Source organism: Neopelma chrysocephalum, unplaced genomic scaffold (genome assembly GCF_003984885.1).
Source record: "Neopelma chrysocephalum unplaced genomic scaffold, ASM398488v2 Primary Assembly neopelma1_69, whole genome shotgun sequence".
Lineage (NCBI taxonomy): Eukaryota > Metazoa > Chordata > Aves > Passeriformes > Pipridae > Neopelma > Neopelma chrysocephalum.
In genome coordinates this window covers 8,661,262-8,685,641 of record NW_020897729.1, presented here as the reverse complement: position 1 = coordinate 8,685,641, position 24,380 = coordinate 8,661,262, and the positions used below count along the sequence as shown (strand labels likewise).

At 42.9% G+C, this 24,380-nt stretch overlaps 1 protein-coding gene across 2 annotated transcripts in view; it reads right to left on the bottom strand.

Annotated features, from left to right (window-relative positions):
• The window catches only part of GOLIM4 (golgi integral membrane protein 4), a 30,045-nt gene extending 5,903 nt beyond the window's left edge, over nt 1-24,142 (bottom strand). The window contains exons 1-11 of one of the 2 annotated variants that reach the window (XM_027685572.1): nt 23,862-24,142; nt 11,657-11,731; nt 10,356-10,405; nt 9,577-9,630; nt 8,920-9,070; nt 7,525-7,607; nt 6,829-6,912; nt 3,262-3,429; nt 2,097-2,429; nt 653-891; nt 140-219 (exon numbers count right to left, since the gene is read on the bottom strand). In XM_027685572.1, coding sequence (XP_027541373.1) covers nt 140-219; nt 653-891; nt 2,097-2,429; nt 3,262-3,429; nt 6,829-6,912; nt 7,525-7,607; nt 8,920-9,070; nt 9,577-9,630; nt 10,356-10,405; nt 11,657-11,731; nt 23,862-24,048 — 1,504 coding nt within the window. In that variant the 5' untranslated portion in view covers nt 24,049-24,142. The remainder of the gene's footprint in view (nt 1-139; nt 220-652; nt 892-2,096; nt 2,430-3,261; nt 3,430-6,828; nt 6,913-7,524; nt 7,608-8,919; nt 9,071-9,576; nt 9,631-10,355; nt 10,406-11,656; nt 11,732-23,861) is intronic. The other variant, XM_027685573.1, reaches the window with a different exon arrangement.
• Nucleotides 24,143-24,380: the final 238 nt, after the last annotated feature.

Sequence of the window (24,380 nt, the reverse complement as noted above, 5' to 3'; positions counted from 1 at the left end):
ATTTGAGCTTCTGGTTTTAAATTGCAAGTTTATGTTTCACTTGAATCCAAACTGCATATGAAATGAATATTAAAATCTCTCATGCAAGGCAGTACACAGGGAACCTGTGAGCATGGCAGGGACAGGAATCTTGGCTTACCTCCTTCCTCTTCCTGAATCCCTTGCTCTTCTTCCCCTTGTACAATATCCTGGTCCATGTTATCATAATGAGCCTGTTGGCTGAGAACATTAAATGCCAAACATCATTTCAGTTTCAAAAAAGTGTGTTTCTGCTTTAATAAACAAACCCTCCACCTGCACCCCTGGCTCTCTCAGCACCTGCCAGAATGGGTTCCAATTTCACTTTCTATTACCGGATATTTTCTCCCATCACCTTCCCTGAAATACATCTGATAGAACAAAGACTTTCCTGTCCTGCTACACCAACTTTGTGCTTATATCTCTGTGTGGAGTTCACAGTCCTGATGGCTATGGGTCAGGCAAAGAGCAAAGTCAGGACCCTGAATTTTAGGAAAGCAAAATTCCAGCTCTTCAAGGAATTAGTCAACAGGACCCCCTGGGAAACTGCCCTCAGGGACAAGGGAGCAGAACAGGGCTCACACCACGAAACCTCGAGCACAGACCACAACAAATTCACATAGAAGAATCTAACCTGAGCTGGGTTTTGTAGAGTTTTTCCCCTTGTTCTGCCTGTTTGTGGAGCTGGAGCTCTTTCTCCTGGAGCTGTTGCTGCCTCAGGATCTGCCCCCGCAGCCTTTGCTGGTGCAGCGACTCCTGGTGCTGCCGGAGCTGGTTGGCCTCCTCTGCTCTCTGGGCTCCAAGATGCTGCTGCTCCAGCTGCTGCTCATAAGCTGGTTTTTGTCTCTTTGGTACAGCTTTTGTTGGTGTTATCTGCCCAAGAAATGTGTTAGCCACAGATTAATCATCGTTTCAGTGATCAGGAACAAGCAGGGAGAAACCTGTCCAGAGGGAAAACTGTGCAGCAAAATTACAGCAAGATTATTTTAAGTTTTCCCATCTTCGCTTAAAGTTTTAATTTTTTTTTAAACACAGAAGTGTTGAGGTGTTTGTGGAACAAGAGAAGATCATGTGTTGAGGGATGCCAATCTTTCTTTTTCTCACATATCAATAATATAACCCCCCCCAATATATTACCAGTCTAAGGAGGTTTTGATGGCTGACAAGACAGCAAATGTTTCCATTGATTTCACTGATAATCTCAGTGGGGGTTGCTTTTAGCCTTGAGTGAGACACTGCACATTTTTTACACTCAGCAATAACTTAACTCCACTTTCACATCTTAACCCATTGCTGCTGTTCTGACCCACTGCACCTCTTCAGCAACAGCTTCTCATCACCCCGGAGTTACACAATTAATCTGCCGGCAGAGAGAGCGTTAACAAAGCCTAAGGTGAGGCCAGTAAAATACATTTTCCACTGGAGATCCAATCTAGAATGCAAATCCAGGATCTGCTGGTTTTATTTAGGGCTGCACAGAGCACGACTGGCTGTTGCTGAGCTCTGATTTCCCTTGGCTATTCCAGTCATGTTCACCTGGCAGTTAAAATTTCCTGTCAAATGATGATGAGCATTTAGATGGCAAAGTGTTTGCAGAAGGCAGGTTTATCTGACAAGGAAACACACCTCAATTTGATGAGATGCATCACATTAGCAAAGCAGGACACCTCTCTATCACAGTGCTGAAGATAAGCCCCATTCTCACCTGCTGTGTGCTTCAGCAGCTGCCACGGGCCTCAGATTTAAAGCAGGAGACAAGATTCAGTCTGCTGCTCTTTTTTTATCCATCCGTTGCTTTTTATCAGCAGAATTAATGTTCATTAAGACTTGGCCAGCACTGCAGTACAAGTGTGCTCAAGCTGAGCCTGAATCCTATGCATCCGAGTGCTTTGAATCCCAAATTTTCTATGAATGTGACAGTAATTTTATCTAAAAAGCAGTGAGTGCTCTGAATCCCAAACTTTCTATAAACACGACACTGGTTTTATCTAGGAACAGGTGAGTGCAATACAGGACCAGCAATGGTAAGAGCAGCCTCATTTAAGCAGCAAATCTGATCAATTAGAGGAGCTCCATACCTCTGACTGCAGGTGATCACCCAACATGTTGGTTTCTTCTTCTTTCTGCTCCTGCTTTTTCCATTCATGCTCTTCTGGGACTTGATCCTGTTCCTCCCCTAAGTGCTCAGGCTGACCTGCCTGCTCCATTTCTTCCTCCTGAAGTTCCTTTTTGCGTTCTTCTTCGACTTGATCAGCACGTTGCTCGACGTCTTCTCCAGCCTCTTGTTGCTCCTGAATATTCAGCTCTTTGGGATGCTGGCCCTCATTAGCCCTTCCCTGGAGATGGAAGGGCTCAGCCCTGTCTGCTTGTTCCTGGGTATTTATTTCTCCTCTCTCTTTTGGCTTCTCATCCTGCAAAACACGCACAGGGTTATGTGTGTACAAGATATTATGGGTTTAATTTTAGTTTCAGGAGAGCCAAGGACAGATATAGATCCTTTATCCCAGCCTGGAGCACTGAACCTGCTGTCAGGAGGGCCAAGGTTTGGAACAAGCTACTCCTCCTGCCAAACAGTGTCACTACTGATCGTGGCTCTGCACAGCTACACAAGGTGTTGTACAGTTACATCACTGAGCAGGTTAAGCCTCATTTTATCTGAAGTGGAATAAAAACTCTTACAATTTTGTGTTTTACTGACACATTTTAGTGGTGGCCTTGGCAGCATTGGACTCAATGATCTTAAAGTTCTTTTCCAACCTGAATGATTCCATGATTTTTATTTCCTGTGGGTTCTGCTGGCTGAGAATACTTGTAAAACAAAAACACAACTGATTTTGTAACATCTAGACTTCATGTTTTCTTCTTGAACGTTGGAGAGTGTGCCAGTTTTAAAGACCCTGACCTTAATGTGTCACTAGAAATTTATAAAACACAATTTCTTCAGAACTTGTTCAAGCTTTTCTGTAGCACATGAGGCATCTAAAATTTTAGAGACCACTTATTCAGGAAGTTAAGATTTTTAACAACTCCTTAAAACAGCTGACACAAATACACTTAAAACTGCCTTACAGTCACATGAGAAAAGGTCACCACGAATATATTTTTATCTATAAGATCAAACCGTTCCTCACTGCTTTACTCGAGATCTGACAAATAAAAACACACTTCTAACAGACTTTCAGCACAGGTTTTGCTGAATAAGAACCATTTCTGTGGTGTATGAAGCCAGTCAGTACTTCCTACCTCCTGGTGCTCCTGGGTCACAGGTCCCTGGTGCTCCAGGAGGTCGCTGTGGGGGGACAGTCCTCGCACCTCAGGCTGCTCATTTCCTCCTTCCACCTTCTCAGGCTGTCGGAAACTCGGTATTTTTTTGAGGGTGTCCTTCAGCTGTTTGTATTCCTCCACCTGGGACTAAAGTCAACATGTTCATTATTGCGTGTCCAAATTAATTTCTCAGTAAAAAGTAGTTGCCTCGGTGTTAAACTTGCTGGCAGGACACGTGGTGGAAAGACTTGATATTCCAGGGAGGAGAAGGGACAGGAAGTTTTGAAACAGGTTTTATCTCCACACATTAGATAACACTGATTTATCAGGATCTTTTCAGCCAAAGTGCACATGCATACAAAGTGTATTAGAAACACCTCTGTGGGACAAAGAGGAAGATCTGGTTTATTCATGCCAAGCAGAAGTGTCAGAAGGGGGTGATGCAGTTTTCCTGGCAGCCTAAAGCAAAGGAAATTGAGAGCACCACAACTTCTCCTTTGCTGGTAGAAAGAAGAGCAGCTCTTCCAGAAACAGTGGTTTTGAAGTATATACATGTCATGAAAATGCCAAATCCTCAACACTTAGACAGGTGTTCCATGAAACAACAGCCAACATACAGAACTGAGACAAAGAAAGTCACAGCACACCACTGGTGAAGAGCAAGGAAAAAAAAAAAGAGAAGAAGTAGAAAGAAAATGTATATTTCTAAAGTCTTCCTGAAATGCAACGGTAAAATGTTGTAATTTGATTTGCTGTTTAACTTTGTGCAAGATCAGGACACTTTCAAAAGGCTTTAAAGAAAATCCAGATGGGCTGGGGCACCAGTCCCTGGCTCTGTACAAGAAAGGTTATCAATTTAAGTAGATTTTTTTGGGATGGGCAGGATGTATAAAAGCTGCCCAGCACATACAAAAGGTGGTGCCCCACCAGAGGGTTTCTCTGCTAATCCTGTGGAGGTGTGGGGGGGTTTAAAACCAGAGGTGCATTTAATAATCCTTTATAAAATTCAGGTTAAAAACTGTGTGGTTCCCCCTGGGTGTCACTGTGTGTGCTCTGTGGTGTCACAGCCCTGGAGCAGCACAGGCAGGAAGCCTTGGGGCACAACACTCACACAAAACAACACCCACAGTGCTACAGGCTGGCATGGGGCAGCACAGCCCAGCTCTGAAGGCAGACACACCTCAAAGCATCTCCAAAAAGCCTCTGTTAAAACAGACAGGCCTAAGAGCAAAGCAGAGTGCACAGTCATTCTTGTCATTCCAGAGGGATACTCCTGCTTCCTGATTAACTGCTGGAGAGGCCAAGCAGAAATTTTAGAGGAAAAAGTAATATTTACTGAATGTAAGACTAAAACACAGGTCTTTGATTTTTTTTTCCCCACTTGCTGACCATGCAGAGAGATGAAGATGCTGGGATGTGTTGGAATGAGTCCAGAGGAAGCCACGGAGATGCTCCAAGGGCTGGAGCCCCTCTGCTCTGGAGACAGGCTGGGAGAGCTGGGGATGTTCACCTGGAGAGGAGAAGGCTCCAGGGAGACCTGAGAGCCCCTTCCAGTGCTCAGGGGGATTACAGGAAGGCTGGAGAGGGACTTTTCACAAGGGCATGGAGGGACAGGACAAGGGGGAATGGTCTTAAGCTGAAGGAGGGTGGGGTTAGATTAGATATTAAGAATGAATTGTTCCCTGTGAGGGTGGTGAGGTCCTGGCACAGGTTGCCCAGAGAAGCTGTGGTTGTCCCATCCTGGAAGTGCCCAAGGCCAGGTTGGACAGAGCTTGGAGCAACTGGGATAGTGGAAGGTGCCCTATGGCACGGGGATGGAATGAGATGAGTGTTAAGATCCCTTCCAACCCACACCATTCCAGGTTTCTATTATATTTAAACAGTGCACATCCAGATCTGAATTCAAGCCCTCTGTTCAAGTGCTGAGTCACTAAACTAAACATTCTGATTCAAGGCCACAGCTTAAAAGGTAGAAAACAGGGTTTATTAAAATAAATAATTAATCAGTCTGGCTGTGGAAAAAAGCACAAAGACTACAATGCTTTAAAGATTCAGGTCACAAATTCTTTAATGCAGTATTGACTGCTGGTATTCAATGCCTAGAACACACGTAGGAATGGAGGAATCACTTCTGGAGCTGTGAAATAATCCCCTGGGAACCTTTCTGCAGCTGGTTTGCAATGGTGCAAAATACCCTCTTGTTCTGAAAGCGTGGGCAAGACCCTTCCCTTGAAGGAAAGGTTCTCCCCAGGACAAATGCCACATCCTGACTGCAGGCAGAAAGGCTTTGTGTGACACAGGTTTTATAATTAAAGGGCTGAATCAAAGCCAGGAGAAGTACATGGAGCTTCCCTTTGGATTTGGTGAACCTTAAATCAGCCCCTGCCTCTGCCCCTGTGGAATTTCAGTTGTTAGCAAACACATACCAAGTAGCAAACGTGGCCAGTGGGAGAAGAACTCAAAATTAGCTGTCAGCATGTTTTAGTACTGGAGATTAAGATTCCTCAGATATTTATCGAAGAAGGAATTTTCTGATCTTTCCCTATTTTTTGAATATCTACACATATTGACATGCACAACAAGGGGAGCTGGGAAAAAAAAAAAAAGAAGATCCAATGCTTTTAATGCTGATAATGATTTTGTGGACTATGAAAATGCTTAAATGAAGAAAATCAATCAGGAATAAAAGTAACTTCACACTGCCTTACTGCCTTTCCCTCTGATCATTCACCAACAGCCTTCCTCTGCTCCAGCATTACTCCTGCTTTCAGATTCCCTGTGGTCCACACAGCTTGTACTGGCACAGCTGACTGAGCCTGCAACAGTTTGTGCTTCATGGATAGTTCCCTTGAAAATGACAGTTAAGAAACATAATGCTGCTGCTTTTTTTAAAAAAATTAATTTCATTTCCACCTAGAGTTTAGAATGTAAATATATATTTATTCCTCCATATATATTATGCTGCTGCACTGATGTCCATTGCCCAGAGAAGCTGAGAGTGTCCAAGGCCAGGTTGGACGGGGCTTGGAGCAACCTGGGCTAGTAGAAGGTGTCCCTGCCCATGGCAGGGGGTGGGATGAGATGAGCTTTAAGGTCCTTTCCAACCCAAACCATTCTGGGATTCTGTGAAAACCTTGTAGACATTCCAGTCACACACAAAAAAAGACTTTATACCAGCAGCCAGGTCTTTGTAAGTGATAAATGTGAACATCAGAGCGTGGGATGTTCATCTAACAGGAGTTTTATCAGAGAAGGCAGAGGAAGGAAGGTATAGAGAGCTGCCATGGAAGCAGAGACACTCTGGTTATGAGTAACACATGCACTCTTGGGCCTGTAGTAATAGAGCTTGTTTTGTTTCCTGACAGCCCTGTGAATTGTTGCAGCTTCCTAAGAGCCACCCTTGAACTCATGCACTTCCCTCTGAGTGCAGCACAGTGCCAGTGAAACCCCAGCATGCCAAAGGCCACATGCACCACACTGCAGTGAACCAGGAAAAACAAGAGTTTGAGGAAGCTGAGAGCCAGGAGAAGCTGCTTTCCTTCTGACCTGAGCAGCAGCTAGTGCACTCTTGTGGTCTTCCAATGTCACCACAAGCTGGTTGTGCTGGGACAGCAAGTTCTTATGCTGTTGCTACACAAAAAGAAGAACATTACACGTTTCACGTAAAGTTCATAAAGGTAAATTAGGGAGGCTGAGGGGTTTTGAACTAGGAATAGAATTCAATTTATTTTGAAAGGAAAATCCTGAGCTGGAATGACAGCACTTATTTATTTAACATGGAATGCATATTAAACAGACAGAGGAAGTGAGCACACCAGGGAAGGGAATTTGGAGGCCAGGATTTGTGTAGCTAAAATAAAATTAAAAGTTGGGGGAGATGATGATGAATGTTTTAAAGGAATAGAGCTGGAAAACATTAGGCATTGAGTTTTGCCAAAACTCAGTTCTCAACTTGCAAAATCAAATTCCCAATTGTCATTTCTATACTAAACACTTCATTGCTGTGGAATTTTTTGTTTGTTTGTTTTTCGGGTTTGTTTTTTTTTTCTTCTTTTTTTTTTTAATGAGCAATTTACCTTAAGTGCAGGTGGCCAAAGACAAGAAATCCAGTTCAGCCATATTCCTCTCCTTTTGGCCACACAACAGAAACTACAAGTTTTCAGCACAGCCTAATTCTGGCTTGTGAAAACTTGGGAAATTTTTTTCCTAATGTTGAAAAGTTCTCCTCGGAGCAAAGCCTACCTTGACATCCTGCAGCTGAGTGTGAATGTCTTGGTGAGCTTTTCTCAACTGTCTGTTCTCCTCCCGTAAGTTATACAGGGACTCTGTTGAAAAGAAATGACACACAGAATATTACTACAGAATTTAAACCTGCTCAGATTTATAATACCAGGCTAAGCACCTAAATTAAGAGTGTAACACAATCTACATAAAATCCCACATAGTAAAAATTAATTAGAATAACTGCATGGTTTGGTTTTGTTGCATCTCTCCCCAGCCCTATGAAAGGCTTTACATTTTCAAGCAGAAAATTGTAACATTTGATTAAATTTTATATCAGTGCACTCAGTCTGCATCTGGAACTCTGCCCCACTGCTCCTGCTGGGCACTGCAGATGGCAAAATTCCTTATGGAAACCTGAATCTTTGAAAGGCAGAGAGGAAGAAACCCTCCTCTCTCTCCCCACATGGCATCTGGTGAGTGAGAATTTTCTGTGGTAGGACCAGGTTATTCCTTTGGAAGGGATGCCCAGATGGCCAGAATGCTTAAAAAGCTTCTGGGACCAGGGAGAGGGGCCTGTATTCCCACTTTTTACATGATATTGATGTGGAATATCGTGAGCAGACATGGGCAAGTTGTTCCCACACTCCAGGCTGCCAGGCTGCAACCCAGCTCAGCCCAGTTCACTGTGGGACTGTGCTGCCAAGGCAGAGCTAATAAACACAAAATCCTGCAAAAGCCTCTGCAGACAAAGCTGCAGACAGTTCCAAAACTAATTCCTGAGTCAGTGGCACATGGCAGAGCCTGGCTGAGGGCCCTGGTGGGGACAGCCCCATCCTTTTGTTCCATGGAATTGTGTAATGAGGATTGAAGAAGCCTGAAAACTGCCATGAATCTATTTAACAGGAAACTAGATGCCAAGAGTAAAACATGACTTCATCATCCAGGTATGCAGGTGTTTCAGAGGAGCTGATACACAGAGGGGAAAATGAGGCCTAAAATGTATATGAAGTCACTTCATGAAGAGGCACAATTAAATCTCTGATAGAAGTGGCAAATATTCTTAGATTCCATTTCAATTACAAAAAACAATAAAGAGGCAAAACTATTTTTCCAGGTTTATACAAGTCTTAGAAGTAAAAATAAAAGTCTGGCTAAACAGCCTCTGACACTTGACAGGCTTTTAAGTGCCGAGTTTCTTACTATTTTTCTAACCCAGATACAAACACAAAGCACACATGAATAGATTTCAGAAAGAGGCCACAGACAATCATCAGTAAAATGTAACTTAGCAGGAGGCAGAAGATGCATGAATGACCTGTGAGTGAGAACAGAGAAAATGCCTCTCTTGCCTCACACAAAACACAGTGGCAAACACACAGTTTAATGGGACAGCCAGACACAGGTGAGATTTACCCTTCAGCTTGGAGATCTCCTGCTCTTTCTCCTGCTGCAGCTGCAAGTATTTCTCCTTGTGAGCACCAAATGTCCTGCTAAACTCTTCTCCTTGTTTTCTGTGATCTTCCTCAAGGTCAGCGTGCTGCTTCTTCAGTTCTTCGTGTTGACTCTGCAAATACCAAGTTGGGACAGTGGAGCAGTTCTGTATCTGCATATCTGGCTAATATTGTCTTTGGCAATTTGTTTAATAAGCACAGATGAATGGGAAGCATTCATAACAGGGAGGTTATTATTCAAAGCATGCACATTGAAGCTCCTCTCAAACACAGAATGATCTCTGTGATGAGCAGTGTCCTGTTCCAGGGCTCTGTCACCTCAGCCCACATTGCACTGGCCCTTTGAGAGTTGCTTAATGTGTCTGAGAAAATCCTCACATGCCAAACTATGTGAGGGCTGATAAGTCAGCATTCCCTACAATAATTGCATTTGATAAGATTAAATTACCCCCCCTGGAAGGAAAAACTGCAGTAAATCATCTTTTCAGGGTACTGTTGAGAGAGGAAGGCACCGTCCATGTCCTGACATTCTGGAGTGAACCAGAACCCAGCAGGGCTGTGTCCCCCCAGCACAACCAGTTTGACAGGACACTGGTGTCCTGCTGCCCCAGTTACCCACCTTCAGCATCTGGTGTTGGACACTCAGAGCACTGTATCTGCTGTTGGAGTCTTGCTGTAAAACACAAACACCGGTGTCAAACAGAACCACACTGACATTCCTCTAAATTCCATTCAGTCAGTTATTCAGGAGTCACAAGATAAGGGATGTAACCCCCCCAGGAAACAAATTCACCCTCCCCCTTGCTCTGGAGCAGAGCAGGCACACACACCTTGCACTTGCTGCAGCAACAACACATTTTAACTCACATTACTCAGCTCACAAACTGCTCCCCAGTTTCAACATGAAATAGCCATAAAATCCTAATTTACTCGCTTTATAAAGAGTTCCCTACAGGTCTCTGGGTCCTCTGCCAGATATAGTTTTCCTTCTGGCACTTGGTATATAAAACAAAGTTTCTTGATGTTTTTATGCTTTCCAGTTCAAAGACCACGTGTTAGAAAGCTGTCACTGTGCTTTTCCCTGTGGACTAAGCTACAAAAAGATTTCTAACACCTTCTCATTCCCCTTTCCCCTTAAATATAAGAACATTACATTTGAACTACCATAATATAAATAGGAGGATATTTTCTAAATTAATTTTCTGGAGAGATATTAGTATTTCCTACTACAGCTCCAATAATTAGGAGTTGGAGAGCACTTATGCATGCAGAGCAGACTGGGATAAGTGAGAGCTCTTTCAATTAGTATTTTCCAGGACCTCTTTCTTTGAACAGTTATAATTGCAAAGCATTTCCTTTCTCAGCTATTAAAAACTTGTACTAGGAAAGATGACTTACCCTTCCTTTATTTAGTGTTTCCTGTGCTTCTAGTTTATAAACAAGAAAATCTGCAACATAAAAAGGGAAAGTACTGATGAAAAAAAGAACAGGAAGATAAGAATCTGTGCTTAAATAACTTGACTGTTGCATATATAAATTCTCTTAAGAGCTGAATACTTGTGCAGACACCATTTACTTAAAAAGATCTTAAAAAATGAAGAGTTTAACAAAATGCTGAATTTATTTTCGTTAAAAGGTATCATAGTTTCATAAAATGCTTTCATTTAAAAGTTTCACATCTTGGTGTGACGTAGAGGGGGCAGAGGCTCAAGACACTGGATGGGCCCACGACCATCATTCAAAAGGAAAAGGACATTTATAAATTGTGTATTCTTGGAGATAAGAAAATGTTCCTTGATCCTCTTTCTAGGGTTTGAAAAACGCTGTCTCACCCTTGGGTAGCAGCAGGACCGTTCTACACTAGATGGCACCAGAAACCCACCGAGAACCTCACGGTGAGAATCATTTCTTACTCTCCTTTTCACCTGTGCTAAAGCAGCAGTTTTAATTCAGCATCCGAGCCCTCAGTTTTAGGAAGAACAGGGGCTTTGCTCTGAAAATTGTGGTGAATTTAAAACAACAAAAGAGTGAGAAAACTCAGATGATTGAATCCTGCTGAACTTCCACACAGGGCGGAGTGTAAGAAATACAATTTGTGCCAACATTTCCCCCTCACACAACCCCCTAGAACTCAGTTTTAATCAGGAAAATATATGTGAGCATGTGTTTACCCTTAAGCACGTGAAAAAGTGCTGATTCAGAGTCTAATTTCCCAATGATGGAATGCAGGAAGAGATCCCACGTTTTTGGTACAAGTTTTGAATGTTTGGCATGCCAGAACAGGACTTCCACATGTCCACACTCCACATACATGTTAGGGTTATGTACATGGATATAATATATATTCTTTTATATCATCATCATATTCTTTTATATATATTATTATTATATATACAATATATATTATTATATAATATATATTATTATTATTATATATATTTTATACATATATTCTCTGTGTATACTGTGTCATGTTGCAGGGATCTGTAAACAGCACTAAAAAGATGATTGCTTTTAAAAATATCTGGTTAAAAAAATAAATAAATAAGAAAGAACCGCTAAAAAGATCAGCACAGCTCTGCCAAGGGGGTCCTGCTAATGTGTTACTCAACTCATTTAAATAACTGAACAAAGAGCATTTGAAGTTACTTTCTGCAAATAATCAAGTTAAATGTCAAAGTGAAAAGCACGTTTTTTACCTTCTTTTGCTTTCTTATGTTCGAGCCTCTCCTTTTGTAATGACTTTTCTAATCTTGACCTGTGCTCATATACAACTGAAAAGAGAAATTTTGTACGCAATTAATTGAAAAAGTAACATATTAATTGGAAAAGTAACATATACAAACCCCACCCCCCAACACACCCCAGGGAGTGTTGGCACAGAACACACCAGGAAAATACAAGTGGAATGAGGTCATAGGATAAAGGGCTGTTTGTATCATCTGGGACAGTATTTTTTTTTCCTTTTTGCATGTTTTATTGATCCTGAATTTGGGTTCTCTGGGTGCACAAACATGGCTGTGATAACCAGGTGAGTGTTTTGTCTGTGTAGACACTGAGCTGTGGTGGAGCTACACGAAAGCTGCCAAATCCTCTTCCCTTCTTGGGTATGCAGGGACATTTTTCCACAATTCCATCCTCTCCTGCCTCATTTGCAGAGAGACAAGGAAATAAGGCAGGACAACTTCACTACCAGAGAAATTCCTGGCAGCAAAGGAACTGTCCCAAGGAGGGAAGGGCTGAGAGAGGGGCAGCACTGCACAGGCTGCTTAGGCTGAGGCACGGGGAACCTAATTCCTAAATTCTTCCAAAATCTGGGCATACAGTATTCTTTTGGCACTGCCTACCAGCAATTTATGACTCTTAAAGACTGTCCAAGCTGCCCACAGGTCCTTTGTGTACATCCCAAAACGGGTTTTATATTGCTGAGCTTGTTTGTTTGTTGTATCTGTGTGTATTTAGGACATCCAATATCTCCTGGCACAAAGTCCCCCCATTTCACTGCCAGTACAGCAGAATTTCATTCAGTTTGTGCTTTGGACGTGGAGTTTGGGATGTGTCTCACAGAGGATGGGGAACATCAGTCCCTATTCACCCTTTCCTCAGCACTCACTAGGCTGAAGGATCATCATCTGAAATAGCCAAGTTTGCAGCAAAGATATCAATTAAAACTCATGAAAATGTACAGTTATATGTGTTTAGGCTCAGTTTAATGCAAGCATCTTTCACTGCCCTAGGTACAACTTCCACTCTTTCAAATAGTTATTAATTTGTATTAATACAAGAAGTGATATTTTTCTATCAAACCTAGGAAACTCATTTTATGAGAATAAACCACTGGTGAACATAAGCTTTCTGCAGGAGGCATCAAGTAAAGATTTGTATCTTGGCAGCCTCAGAAGGCTCCTCTTGCACCCTAAAACCTGTTCTTAATTCCACCAAGGTGCATTCTGCAGGCTTATCTTCGAGTGTTTACGTGCTGGCTCAGGAACTGGATTGCTAATCAATCCCTGGCACCTATCTCCACTTTGCTATTTATCTTCTAAAGTCAAGGGCATCAGTCAAGATGAACCAATGTATCAACATCCTCTGCAAGAAAACAAGCATGTAATGAATATTCACAAAGTCGCCAGCAAACAGGGCTGGAAAAGGGGGGAAAAAAGGCAGCAGTACAGTAATGGTTTTATTTAGGTCCTGGAGGTAGGGAATGCTGAATTATAGTGCAAAAGGAACAGTGGTTGTAGCACAGCAGCTCAGGAGAGCAATGAAAAGCCATAATGGGTTTCTCCTCCCATGCAATCAGAGGTGGAAACAGGCTTTTTGGCAAACAGGCTAAACCACAAATGGATTCGGAGGTAACATTTTCCATCCCACTTCTCTGTCTGCAAGTGCACCTTCCACAGCTCCTCCTGGGGCTTTAACAAGTGTGTTGGGAAACCCTGCACGACAAACCCAGAACAAGGCAGGAGGAAAGGAGGAGGAGAAAGCAGCAGTTTGGGTTTTAGGGACCTCTCACATCCAGCTGAATCTCTGCTGATCTCTGCCTTTCCTGGCTTCACCCTGAACTTGAGAAGTCTCTCCACCCCTCCCAGGTAATGCATCCTCACCCTTCTGTGTGCTAACCTCTGAAATACTGGGACAAAGCTGGAGAAGTCTCAAAAAAGGTGCTAAAACCAACTTCCTCTTACACCTCTGACCTTCTGCTTCACTGGTGCAGCATATTTCTCTCTGATAAAAATCCATAATGTGCAATGTAATGAAGATTTTGATTAAGAATCATTATTAAGAAGGCACAGCTTCCATGTTTTCTCTCTTGCTCTTTTGTGGGGTAGGTTGCAAGTCAGATTTTATAAGTACATAGTTTATCTCCCATAAACATAAATTATTTCCACCAGTTAGGAACTTTAAAGAGTCCAAACTACAAAGGGCTTGTTAGTACAGCAGGGTGTTCCCCTTCTCCACTGCCAGCCTGGATAGAAGATGGCTGAGCAAGAAGCTGAAAGAAAGAAATACACTGAAAAGCAGGTTTTTTATAAGAGGTTTTCCAGCTGGGGGGGGGAACTGCACAAATAATTTTTCCTAGGGTAAGCTTTTAATTTTGTATTGATCTTTACACAAATAACTGAAGGTTATTTCTACATTATATTTAATAGAGTGTTGTCATCTAATGGCTAATATGCACAATTCCAAAGCTAGAATAACTGCAGGTATCAGTTTAATTCTTGAAATTACCTATAGAATGTAACCTGCACAAATGAACAAAGAACCACATAAACCCACAGAGCCCAGAATGTGAACTGTAACATCACAGCTTGATAAAACACCTTTCACCTTCAACAAGGAAAGACTGAACAGTCCTTGAATTGATCCCAATTCCATCAAGTCCTTGATTTAAGGCTTTCCTCATACAGAAAAGGAAGTGAAGGAGAAGGGGGTGAGGGATGCTCTGTAGGTTCTCAGATTACACCACTTTGGCCAGTGCTGAACGTTAATTGCGACACAGGAGTTGAGGGAGGTGATGAAAGCAGGATTATTTAACAGTCCTGGTTATTTCTCTTATCATTGCTCTGCACCTCTAAGCAGTAAAACTATTACCAGGCAAAATAAGCCAGTGTTGTATATTTAAGAGAAAATATTTCCTAGTTTCCATTATCAGCAGTTTTGTGACTGTGTTACTTTGGTTGTTTGGTCTGTCAGAAGCATGATCTTGGAGTCTAAAATACCCCAGCTCCCACTGTCTTACATACTGGAAATTCATATTACATTGGGATTTAAATATATCTGATGCAAGAAATTTTACCAATTTCAATGAGATTGTTTCTTACACAATTCTGCAATCTTTCTCTAAGCTTACAGTAATACCTTCCATTTAAACCCAGCAGATTTCAGTAGTCTTGGCAACAGTCAGTGTTATTTTCTCTCAAACTGTGGCAGAGTTGAACTGAACCAGCAGTGTGGGGTAAAATCACCCTGGCACTTTTCTAGTAACACTACAAAGGCCTGTAGGACATAGATTTGCTATAAAAATAGTTAATTCCCAATTCTTGTCACTGCAAAAAGAACCATTTAAAACGTGAATCCGGCTTTGCTGAGAGTGAAGCACTTCCATGAGCCAAGGAACAATCCCTTCAATATGGGATGTAGGATAAATTCCCCAGTCCAATGACAGTAATTGAAATTTTGATCTCAGAAGGTATTTCATTACTCCTCTGCCACTAATGTCTCATGCTGGGAGAAGATGTTATTAATACAGCAAGACCTGCTTCCTAAGCTTCCTAAGTATTTGATTAAGTCAGTGAATCTGGCTTCAAACAAAGAGATCCCCTATTTCATTGCTGATAATCTTATCAGACATAGATTATCAGGCTCTGGGCAGCTCCTGGTCAAGCACCAGGATTCCCCAGCACAGTTCAACCCATGCTGGTCACAGGATGTGCTACATCCATTCCAGAGACTCTCAACTGAGAGTTCAGCAATAAATGGATATTCCAGTGACACCGCAAACATCTAAGGAACAGTGGAAGTATTCCCACAATAAAGACTAGGAAAACTACAGTGCAAGCAAACAACATTACAAAAAACATATCTTTATCACAGAGCCCCAGAATGGTTTGGGTTGGAAGGGACCTTAAAGCCCACCCAGCTCCAACGCCCTGCCATGGGCAGGGACTCCTTCCACCAGACCAGGTTGCTCAAAGTCCAAATAATTACAATACATTGAACAAAACATTGAAGCTATTTAATAATTTATGCCCTTGAAGTTTTCTGGTTTGAATTTATACAGAGAGGACAGAAATAGAAGCCAAGACAATGTAAAACTGATTGTGTGTGAGGTTTAATCATGGAACACTTTTGCATCCAGGCAGATGGAATGTTCTCATTGTGCTCACTGCAAACCACAACTGGCACTGGATGGAGTATGAGAATTACCTTCACTTTAAAACAAACTCCTGCACTTCTCAATTTACTCACATGATCAAGTAATGGTTTTGCCTAATTACAGCCAGTCACTACAAATTCCTCCTGGAAAACTAACCCATGCATTGGAAGTTGTGCTTAAAAATAACCACTGCTTTGACTTAATTCCCTAGTCACCTGTGTTGCTCAGAGAACTAATCATTTTAAGAGAAAAGTTTGCATTTAGTATCTGGATCTTCATATCCAGGGGATTTGCAGTGTTTGTCACAGACCCACCACTGGTCTCAGTTGCACCAGGAGGAAGTGAAACATCAGCTTTCAGAGATCCTGCACCAAAAATGAGCTGTCAGTTAAAATTCTCTAACTTAGTACTCCAGCAGTCAGAAGTTCTGTTCTAACTACAGGTTCCAGCAACTAGGTCGAGTTTTGCTTTGACTGCAGTTCTGGAAATGGGGGAATGCTGAGGGAATGTGGCACATCAATTCAGTTCACCCCGGAAACACACACTTGTATTTCTAAGAAATCGTTGTGGCCTCTATTCATTTATAAGGGTGACATGCAATTATAAGGATGACATGAAAATTAATTTCTAAACTGGAGTAAAATCTCACTTTTCATAGAATCCTTTTCCTCCAGCCTGCCTCATGTACTGCCTTTCTTAGAAGTCAATAACACCTCTAGGAAACAGCAGATTTAAGATATGTTGGGATAGAGGGAAGGATTTATCATGTTCAAACAGCAAACTGTAATAGCTGCTGCTATAAATAAATTTGAGAAGGGGTATTAAATGAGATTAAATATTTAATCCCTCACAGATAGGCTTCAGACCTGACTTTCATTAGGAAGGAGATCATGTTTTCTAGAAAAGATTTCCCGTGCACTCCACAAAAGATTTCTTCCAACCTTTGGTACCATAGGAGGGATCAGCATCCCACCCTGCATATGCTGTTTCCTATACACCTATCCATGCTATTTTTTTTCAAGTGGTGATAAATGCAAATCGTTCAAACAAAACCTGTGCAGTGATTTTGGACTTAAATTAGCAGAAAAATGCACAAAGATTCAGCAGAGCAGCAGAGACAACAGTTTTCTTCTCACATCATCTCTGTTTGTTGGGTCTGCTCAGTCCTCAGCTCCAGGAAACAAGGGGCTGTTCTTTCTCTCAAAAATTGTTTTAGACCCTGTTTTCAATGTTATGCGGGTCTGGTGATTTATCTACACAGTGTCAGGATCTATTATTCAGAAACGAGTCAAAAATAGACCTTGAAGAAAAAAAAACAATCTATATATGCACAAACTGCACCCAGAATCAAGAGTTTGAGATAGAGATTCATAATTTTGACTGAAAATGGCTTTGCTGAGTGTGGTGGTGTGGATAGGAGCAAGCTCCCTACTCTGCCCTCTGGGAGCTCAAGAAGGCCATACTTCTCTCATCATCTCTGTAATTAAGCCCTGGAAATGACTGCCAAACTCTGGGATCTGAGTCACCTCAGGAAAATAAGATACTGGGCTAATTTCAGATACCTTGGGGGGAGAGAGGAAATGCAGAGGAGGAGGTGGAGAAATTGCAGTTTCTTTTATTTCTTAATTATGATACATAGTAGCAAATCTCAAGAAGTTTGGGTTAAGCCACATCACCAGAAAAAGATAAGAACTGCATCCAGCTCAGAAGACCCTTCTTTAAACAAGGAATACCACTCAAACAGGTTGAATTCCTCAGCTGCTCACCTCAGGCTCCAACGTGACTAGCAATTCATGCTCCTGTGTCCTAAAAATCCCAGGAAAAAAAAAATCACCCAACAAAAGATTCTGCCCTAATTACTTGTTCTGTATAGCCCATTTTTTTCAGTAATCTGAATTATTTCGCTTTCATTACTATCCAGCCTCAAAGCAGCACCTGACTTTCAGCAGGACAGATTAAATTACTTTTTCTATGCAAGGCTCCTATTCCAAAATGAGCAAAGTGAGCTCTATTAGCCACAAATTGCTGGCAATACCCTCACCACTACATCAGAGATGCTATAATGGGTACTCAAGTGTCAGAGAGGGTGGAAAACTTACTAATAATTCGCCCCACCCAGACACAAAAGCTGACAAGCCTGAATCCTGCCAGGAAAACAACCAGCCCAATGAGACAACGTGCTTGGAACGCTGTCTTTAAGACTTAGGAATTCAATCAGCCAGGAATATGTGATAGGAGATGACTGACAAAGAAGCCAGAATGCAAACTCACCAAAGCATCCACCCATCCTGCCTCTCTCCTCCTCTCCCAGCTCTGAAGTGTCCATAAATCCACACAGATCCACCACTAACAGGCTTTAAGGGGCTTAAATCATGATCAGTAACAAAGAGTTTTGGGATGTAGGCTCTGTCTGGCATCAGGCTGGAGGCTCAGTGTTAAACTGGGGAGAGGGAACATCAAAACCCAGGGAACAAACCCACTCAGTTACCTCACACTCCTTAATATTCCCTCCGACTGTGCTCTGTGATCTTCAGCCCAGGTTCCAACCTGGGTGCAGGTGGAACACTGCAGTGCTGAGAGAAATTTATCCTGGAAGTATCATGTCCACCAGGAAAGTGATTTAAGAGCACTCAGGCATGGGATTGCAGGAATGAAAAACAAATACAAACACGGGCACTTGCTCAATTTATCTGTCCAGTCATGGAATTCTGCTGCTGGGAATCTTAACTCACCATGGACCTGGAAACAAACTTCCCGGAGTTAACTGAATGGAACAGAACTCAAGCACCTGTTCTGTATTCAGGTTATGAAGCAATCTTGGTGATTCTAAATAACCCAAAATCTTCAGGTTGAGCTTCCAAACAGACATATCTTTCTAAAGATACATTTTACACATACAGATGCATGTATGAATATACATGACAGCATACAGCTCTTCCACACTAAAATTTCACACAGTTTCAAATGTTTCATGTGTTTTAAGCATTTAGAACATTAAATACCCATTGAAAATGTGAATGGAAGTACAGAAGGTAGATTCTTAGAGGAGGTTACAAACCAAAGTGTCCCATTTCAGGAAGCCAGGTAGCAGAATTTGGGATGATGTATTTGCCACTTCGTGCAGCCCTGCACCTGGTGTTGAAGTACATTTGAGTGCCAACAGCACACACAGAGCCAACCTCTGCTATTAACAGTGCTACCATGGATCTCCCAGATCTCAGACACCAACAAAACACAATAAAATAAGCACTGTAGCTTTACATGCAACCTGAAACTCACAGGAATGACAGGAATTCAGGCTGTTATTGTGGAGAACAACCAACCACACAGGAGCTGTGGAGATGTAGCTCTACTTGTATGATGCAAGTGAAAAATAAGCGATCAAAAGTTAGTTCTTCCTGGCTCTGCCAGCTTAAGGTACAAGTTTAAATAGTGTCCTATAAAAGAGGGGTGTGAGAGTGAAGTACATCCACATGTCTCTGTGCTTCACTGAGAGCAGCTTTGGCATCTCTGTAGTTTGCATGCAGACATAATAAATATTAACCACTAAAGTGACACAGAACTATGATCTAGAACTGGGATACATTATGCAAGTCAACAGACACAGAGCTGCTCTGGATCTGATCAACTTCTGGCAGGTCACCTCCAACAGGGGTCCTGGTTTGGGACAAATGGCACAACAGGCACAGAGGAATCTACATTAACTTTTCAGCTGGTGCTTTCTAGCTCTGGATAAGAAAGCTTTGAGGAAATCCACACCTTGAATAATACTCTCAAGTTCAGAGTCCCTGCTGGGCTGGCTCCCAGGATTACAGCCCAGTCTCAGGCTGCACAGGGACTGCTCAAAGCTGTCAGATACATTCAGACTCTCAGAGAAAGAGCAGGAAAATTAAGATAGCACAAAGCATTAAATGTAGGTTGTTATAAGGATTAGGGATTAAAACAGATTAAACAGATTAAAATAGTACTTAACACCCAGAGGATGAGAAGACAGAAGCTGCAAGGGCTAAAAAGACATTTGTAGATACATTCAATCTTGCAGCAGTCACAGATACAATCGGGTTCACCCACAGCCATCTGTGTGTTTCTGTTCTAGCAGATGAAGTCTGTTCCTACAAAGCCAATAGTTCAAGACTTAGTTTGACACATCGTGGTAGGAGGCAAAGAGCATCAAGTTTTGGTTTTACCACTTGAAGAAATACTGAGCAAGATTATCTTCACGTTTCAAACATATAATGCTCGGAGAATGAGATTTAAAAATAATCATCTTACTGGGAAGATCAGCTTCTCTATGAAAGACCTTACAGATCACAATGACTTTAGATTTTCTTAGCAGTCAAAAAAATTTGGTGTCATCTCTAAATTTTGCCCCTGGTACTCCATTTGAGGGTTGCAAAAGCAGCCCTATTTTCTCCATGCCCAGCAGAAATGACGAAGTTTGATTCTCCTCTACAAAACTTTCTACAACATGAGCTTCTAAAGGGGGTGAGTTCAAGACCCCAGCTTCTCCACACCAGTTATTCTTACTGTGTTCCCCAAGTCTGCCATCCTTCCCATCACACCCTGGTCTTATTCCAAGGGGCACAAACACTTCTCAGCTGAGTAGCTGAGGCTGTGCACACCAGAGAAGGCAGAACTCCCCACAACAGCAGCCACGTGCAGCTCTCTCCATGTGTTAAAAAAGATTTTGAGACCTCTTCCTGCACCATTTCTCAGTGACCTGTACATTCTGCCTTGGTAGATGAGAGCTGTTTTCCCATGTATTGACCCTGTTTCACGTGCTGTGTTTGAGCAAAACAAGGCAATGAAAAAGATAAAAATCTAAGTCAACTGGCTTTTCCAGCAAAAACAGAAAGCACAGCTCATTCAGGCATGAAGAACTGGCAAGTACCAAAAAGAAGGTTCTTATTACCTAAAAACTAAAAAAACAGGAAAAACAGTGGAGGTGACAGGAGGAAGGAAAGGGAGCTGCACTCTGAGCTACAGCTGAGGATCCTGCTTGAGATTGTGGGCAGACCAAAGGCACTCACATCCCAAACTGCCACCGTGCACATAAACTCAGGAGTTGCCCATGATCCTCAGGCACTTCACAAACAGACTCAAGTTTCACCCACAAGCCCTGACAGTGCTCCTCTGTGAACAACCAGGAAAGCCACTGCCTTTGCAGGCACCAGCAGTCACAACAAAACCCTACAAACCCTCAGATAACAGGTGATATTTCACTGTCACCCAAGCGGTTCAATGCAGTCAGACTCCCAGGAGCACAGCCAGCCCTGCACGATACAGCCTCAGGAGCCTCAAAAACACACTTGAAGAAGTTTATTTTCTTAGTTTATATTTAAAACAGTAAAAGCTTCCTGATGAATTAGTTGTTCAGGATGTGGAAGTCCAAGATATGTTTCTCTTCTCGGCTTGTAATGAGTTTAAAGTCTGATTTAATCACCCAGAAGAGCAGTGAACACCAAGAAATCAACCACCGTTGGTACAGCAACCTCCTGTCCTCCTGGCAATGCTATGTCAGTGGCTTTGCCCTTTAACTGGTTCCTGTTTAAAAGATTTCCAAGTGTTTCCATCACACTTCAGGCCCCAAAGTTACCTCTAGTCCAGGATCTATAGATTATGCTGCATGGAAAATAAAAGTTGTATTACGTTAGTAATGCACTACTTTGTTTTATTGTTCTCATAAAATAATAAACTCGAAGAACTCAGATATTCTTAGAGGTGTTTTCTATTTGGCAACAGGAACACTGTTGATTTAGAGTCCAGGTCATTTACATTCAAAAGTTCAAAGTGCAGTCACGTACTGCACCTGTAAACGGGATTTTCTGTCAACATTTTACGCTGTTTCGAAGTCTCAGTTTAAAGAAAATTCCTTCCTGTTGTTCCATATGAAAGAGTTAAGTAGGAAAGGTTCAGAAATAGGATTGGTGTCGGACACCACCAGTTCACACCGTGCTTGTGTCTCTCTGGGTGAGTTGGGCACAGGCACAGGCTCTGAATTCCCCTTGTTCTCCTCACTAACCAGCTCCTACTGCAGAAATCCAGGTGATTATACAGGGTAGGCCACTTCAGAAAGAGTCATTAAGAAAGGGAAGAAAAGTTTATTTCCCAAATCCCCTGAAGTCCATAGGCAGACACCTTCCCTTTACTTTAGTGGGACATTAGGCAGTATAATGGTTGCTGCTGCATTTAGTTTGTCTCTGTGCTCTCAGCCTCACCCTCTCTTAGGTATAAAGCTACTTTCATAACACAGGAAAATTTAAAGAACCATTTTATTGTTACATTATATTTTTCCCTCCATTCTGTGACCTAATTGCTAGATAATTACTTTTTTAAACAAGGTTTACTGCTACCATACTTGGCATAGATAAAATCTCCTGCTTATTAGGCTTGATAGACTGGCCTGGATCCCAGAACCATGTGAATTTATTGCACTGATTGTGAAATCTATTAATGTTATCAGATTCTGGTCAATATTTTACATTTCCCATTGATACACTGAAACAAGCAAGAGAATTACATTTGTCACCACATTTGTCAACTACTAATTGCCTGCTGCTTCCATGAACATACTTGGATAGGTGGTGGCTACTCAAAATAATGTTTCAAACACGGAAAGTTAAAACTGAACAGCCCAGACCTAACATATCAGGTCCAGAGAATCTCTCCTCTGTGTTAGGATAAAGTTTGTTGCACATAACAAACTTTTGGTAAAGCCAAAGCAACAGAAAAAGCCAACTTGTCAAATTTTAGCTCGAGAACAAGATGTTCCTGTGTCCTCTGCAAATTCTGTTGGCAAATATACAGCCTAGCAAAAGTAGCCCTTTAGCCATCTGCCACATACCCATCTCCCAGCCAAACATTTACACCTTTTTTGTGACTAAACTGAAGGTTTCTGGCAGATATTTCCATGGTATTACTTGGAAAATGGCCTGAAATTGAAATACTAAGTAATGATGGTCTCAGATCGTGACTAAACATATTGAAGTAACAAATCCCTGTAAGAGTCTAACAGCATAAGCCCAGCTCTGTGCTCTCTGCATACAAACTCTGTGCTTCCAGGCACGCTTTTATGTGTGCTTCCACAGGGAAAAGGATGGCTGAGGATAACCCTGGAGTTATGTGCTGTTACAGCTGCTACAGCAGATCCCTCTGATCCTTGTTTTAAACCCTTCTTGAGAAATGAAACTCTTTTGAAAGTTGGCTCTGGGCTTCGTGCTGACCCGATAACCTTGCACTTGACAACTCGAGAGGTGCTGAGGTCTTGCACTTCCCAGACCACTGATGTTTCATGTATACATTTGCTGCTTTGCTTCTGATTTCTGGACATGCTGATGTCAGACATGGGCATCTTTTTCCTTCAAGTACAGGACACACACATTTGGTGCATCCTTCAAGCAAGATACACAAGGACCTGTATTTATGTGGCAGCTTTAAGCCAAGAAATTCCAAGTTATACCACAAGTAATAGATCAGCCTTATCCAAATAACTTATTTGAACTTCACTTTTAAATTACTCTTTCAAAAATGCTTTATTGGAACACTCCTCTCCTCCCCCCCTTTATTTAAGTTTATGGTGCCCAGGAACTGCAGCTGAATGTTCAGCATAAAATTAACATTTCAATGACAACACAGAAGCACTCAAAAGTCCCACACTGGACATGGTCTGCACTGCTAGATGGGCAGCAAGCAGTCCACCTGCTTCTTCCATTCATGCTAGGAATTGCAAAGGGATGTGCAGTCCTTTGGGGATAAGAGTCATTATAAAATGAGTGAGGGAGTGAGGGGGAATGAGAGTTGTCTAGGAATCCACGGCAAAACGTCAGCAGGGTTAGGATCCCACCCACGGTGAGATATCACAGCCCCACAGGGTGGAGGAAGAGAAGGGGAAGAAGCGCATTGGGAGCAAAACTTTGGGAGAGGTTGGACAGCTAGAGCCCAGACCTCCCAGAGGAGGAGGAGGAGGAGGAGGGTGCTCTGCAAGCCTCGGGGAAGGGCAGCAGAGGCTCCTGCCGAGCAAGTACCTTGTAGCTGAGCCGAGAGGGACTCCTGATGCTGCTGGTACTTGAGCGCCGTGGCCTCAGCCCTCCTGAGCTGGCCCTGCAGCTCGTAGTAGAGCATCGCCCCGTAGAGGAACCCGAACACCACGGTCAGGAGCAGCAGGCTCTGGAAAATCCGCTTCTGTTTCCGGGAGCACATCCCGTTGCCCATGTCCCCGGCGGGGTCCCGGGGGCCCCCGCCCGTCACGGCTCAGCAGCGGGCGGGAGGCGGCGGCATCGGAGGCCCCGGGAGGAGGAGGAGGAGGAGGAAGGGGAGGAAGGAGGGACGGAGGGAGGGAGGCGGGGCCGGCCGAGCAGCCTCAGCCCCTGGGCACCGCCGCGTTGCCCCGGGCGGGTTCCCGGGCGCGGGCAGGAGCGGGGCCGGCGGGGCTCATGCTGGGGATGCCCCGTGTCCCTGCCCCGGTCCCCGCGGCCCGGGCGGGGGCGGCGCTGGAACCGCGGGATGCGGGAACAAAAGGCACCTCCCCGGCCCCGCACTTACGT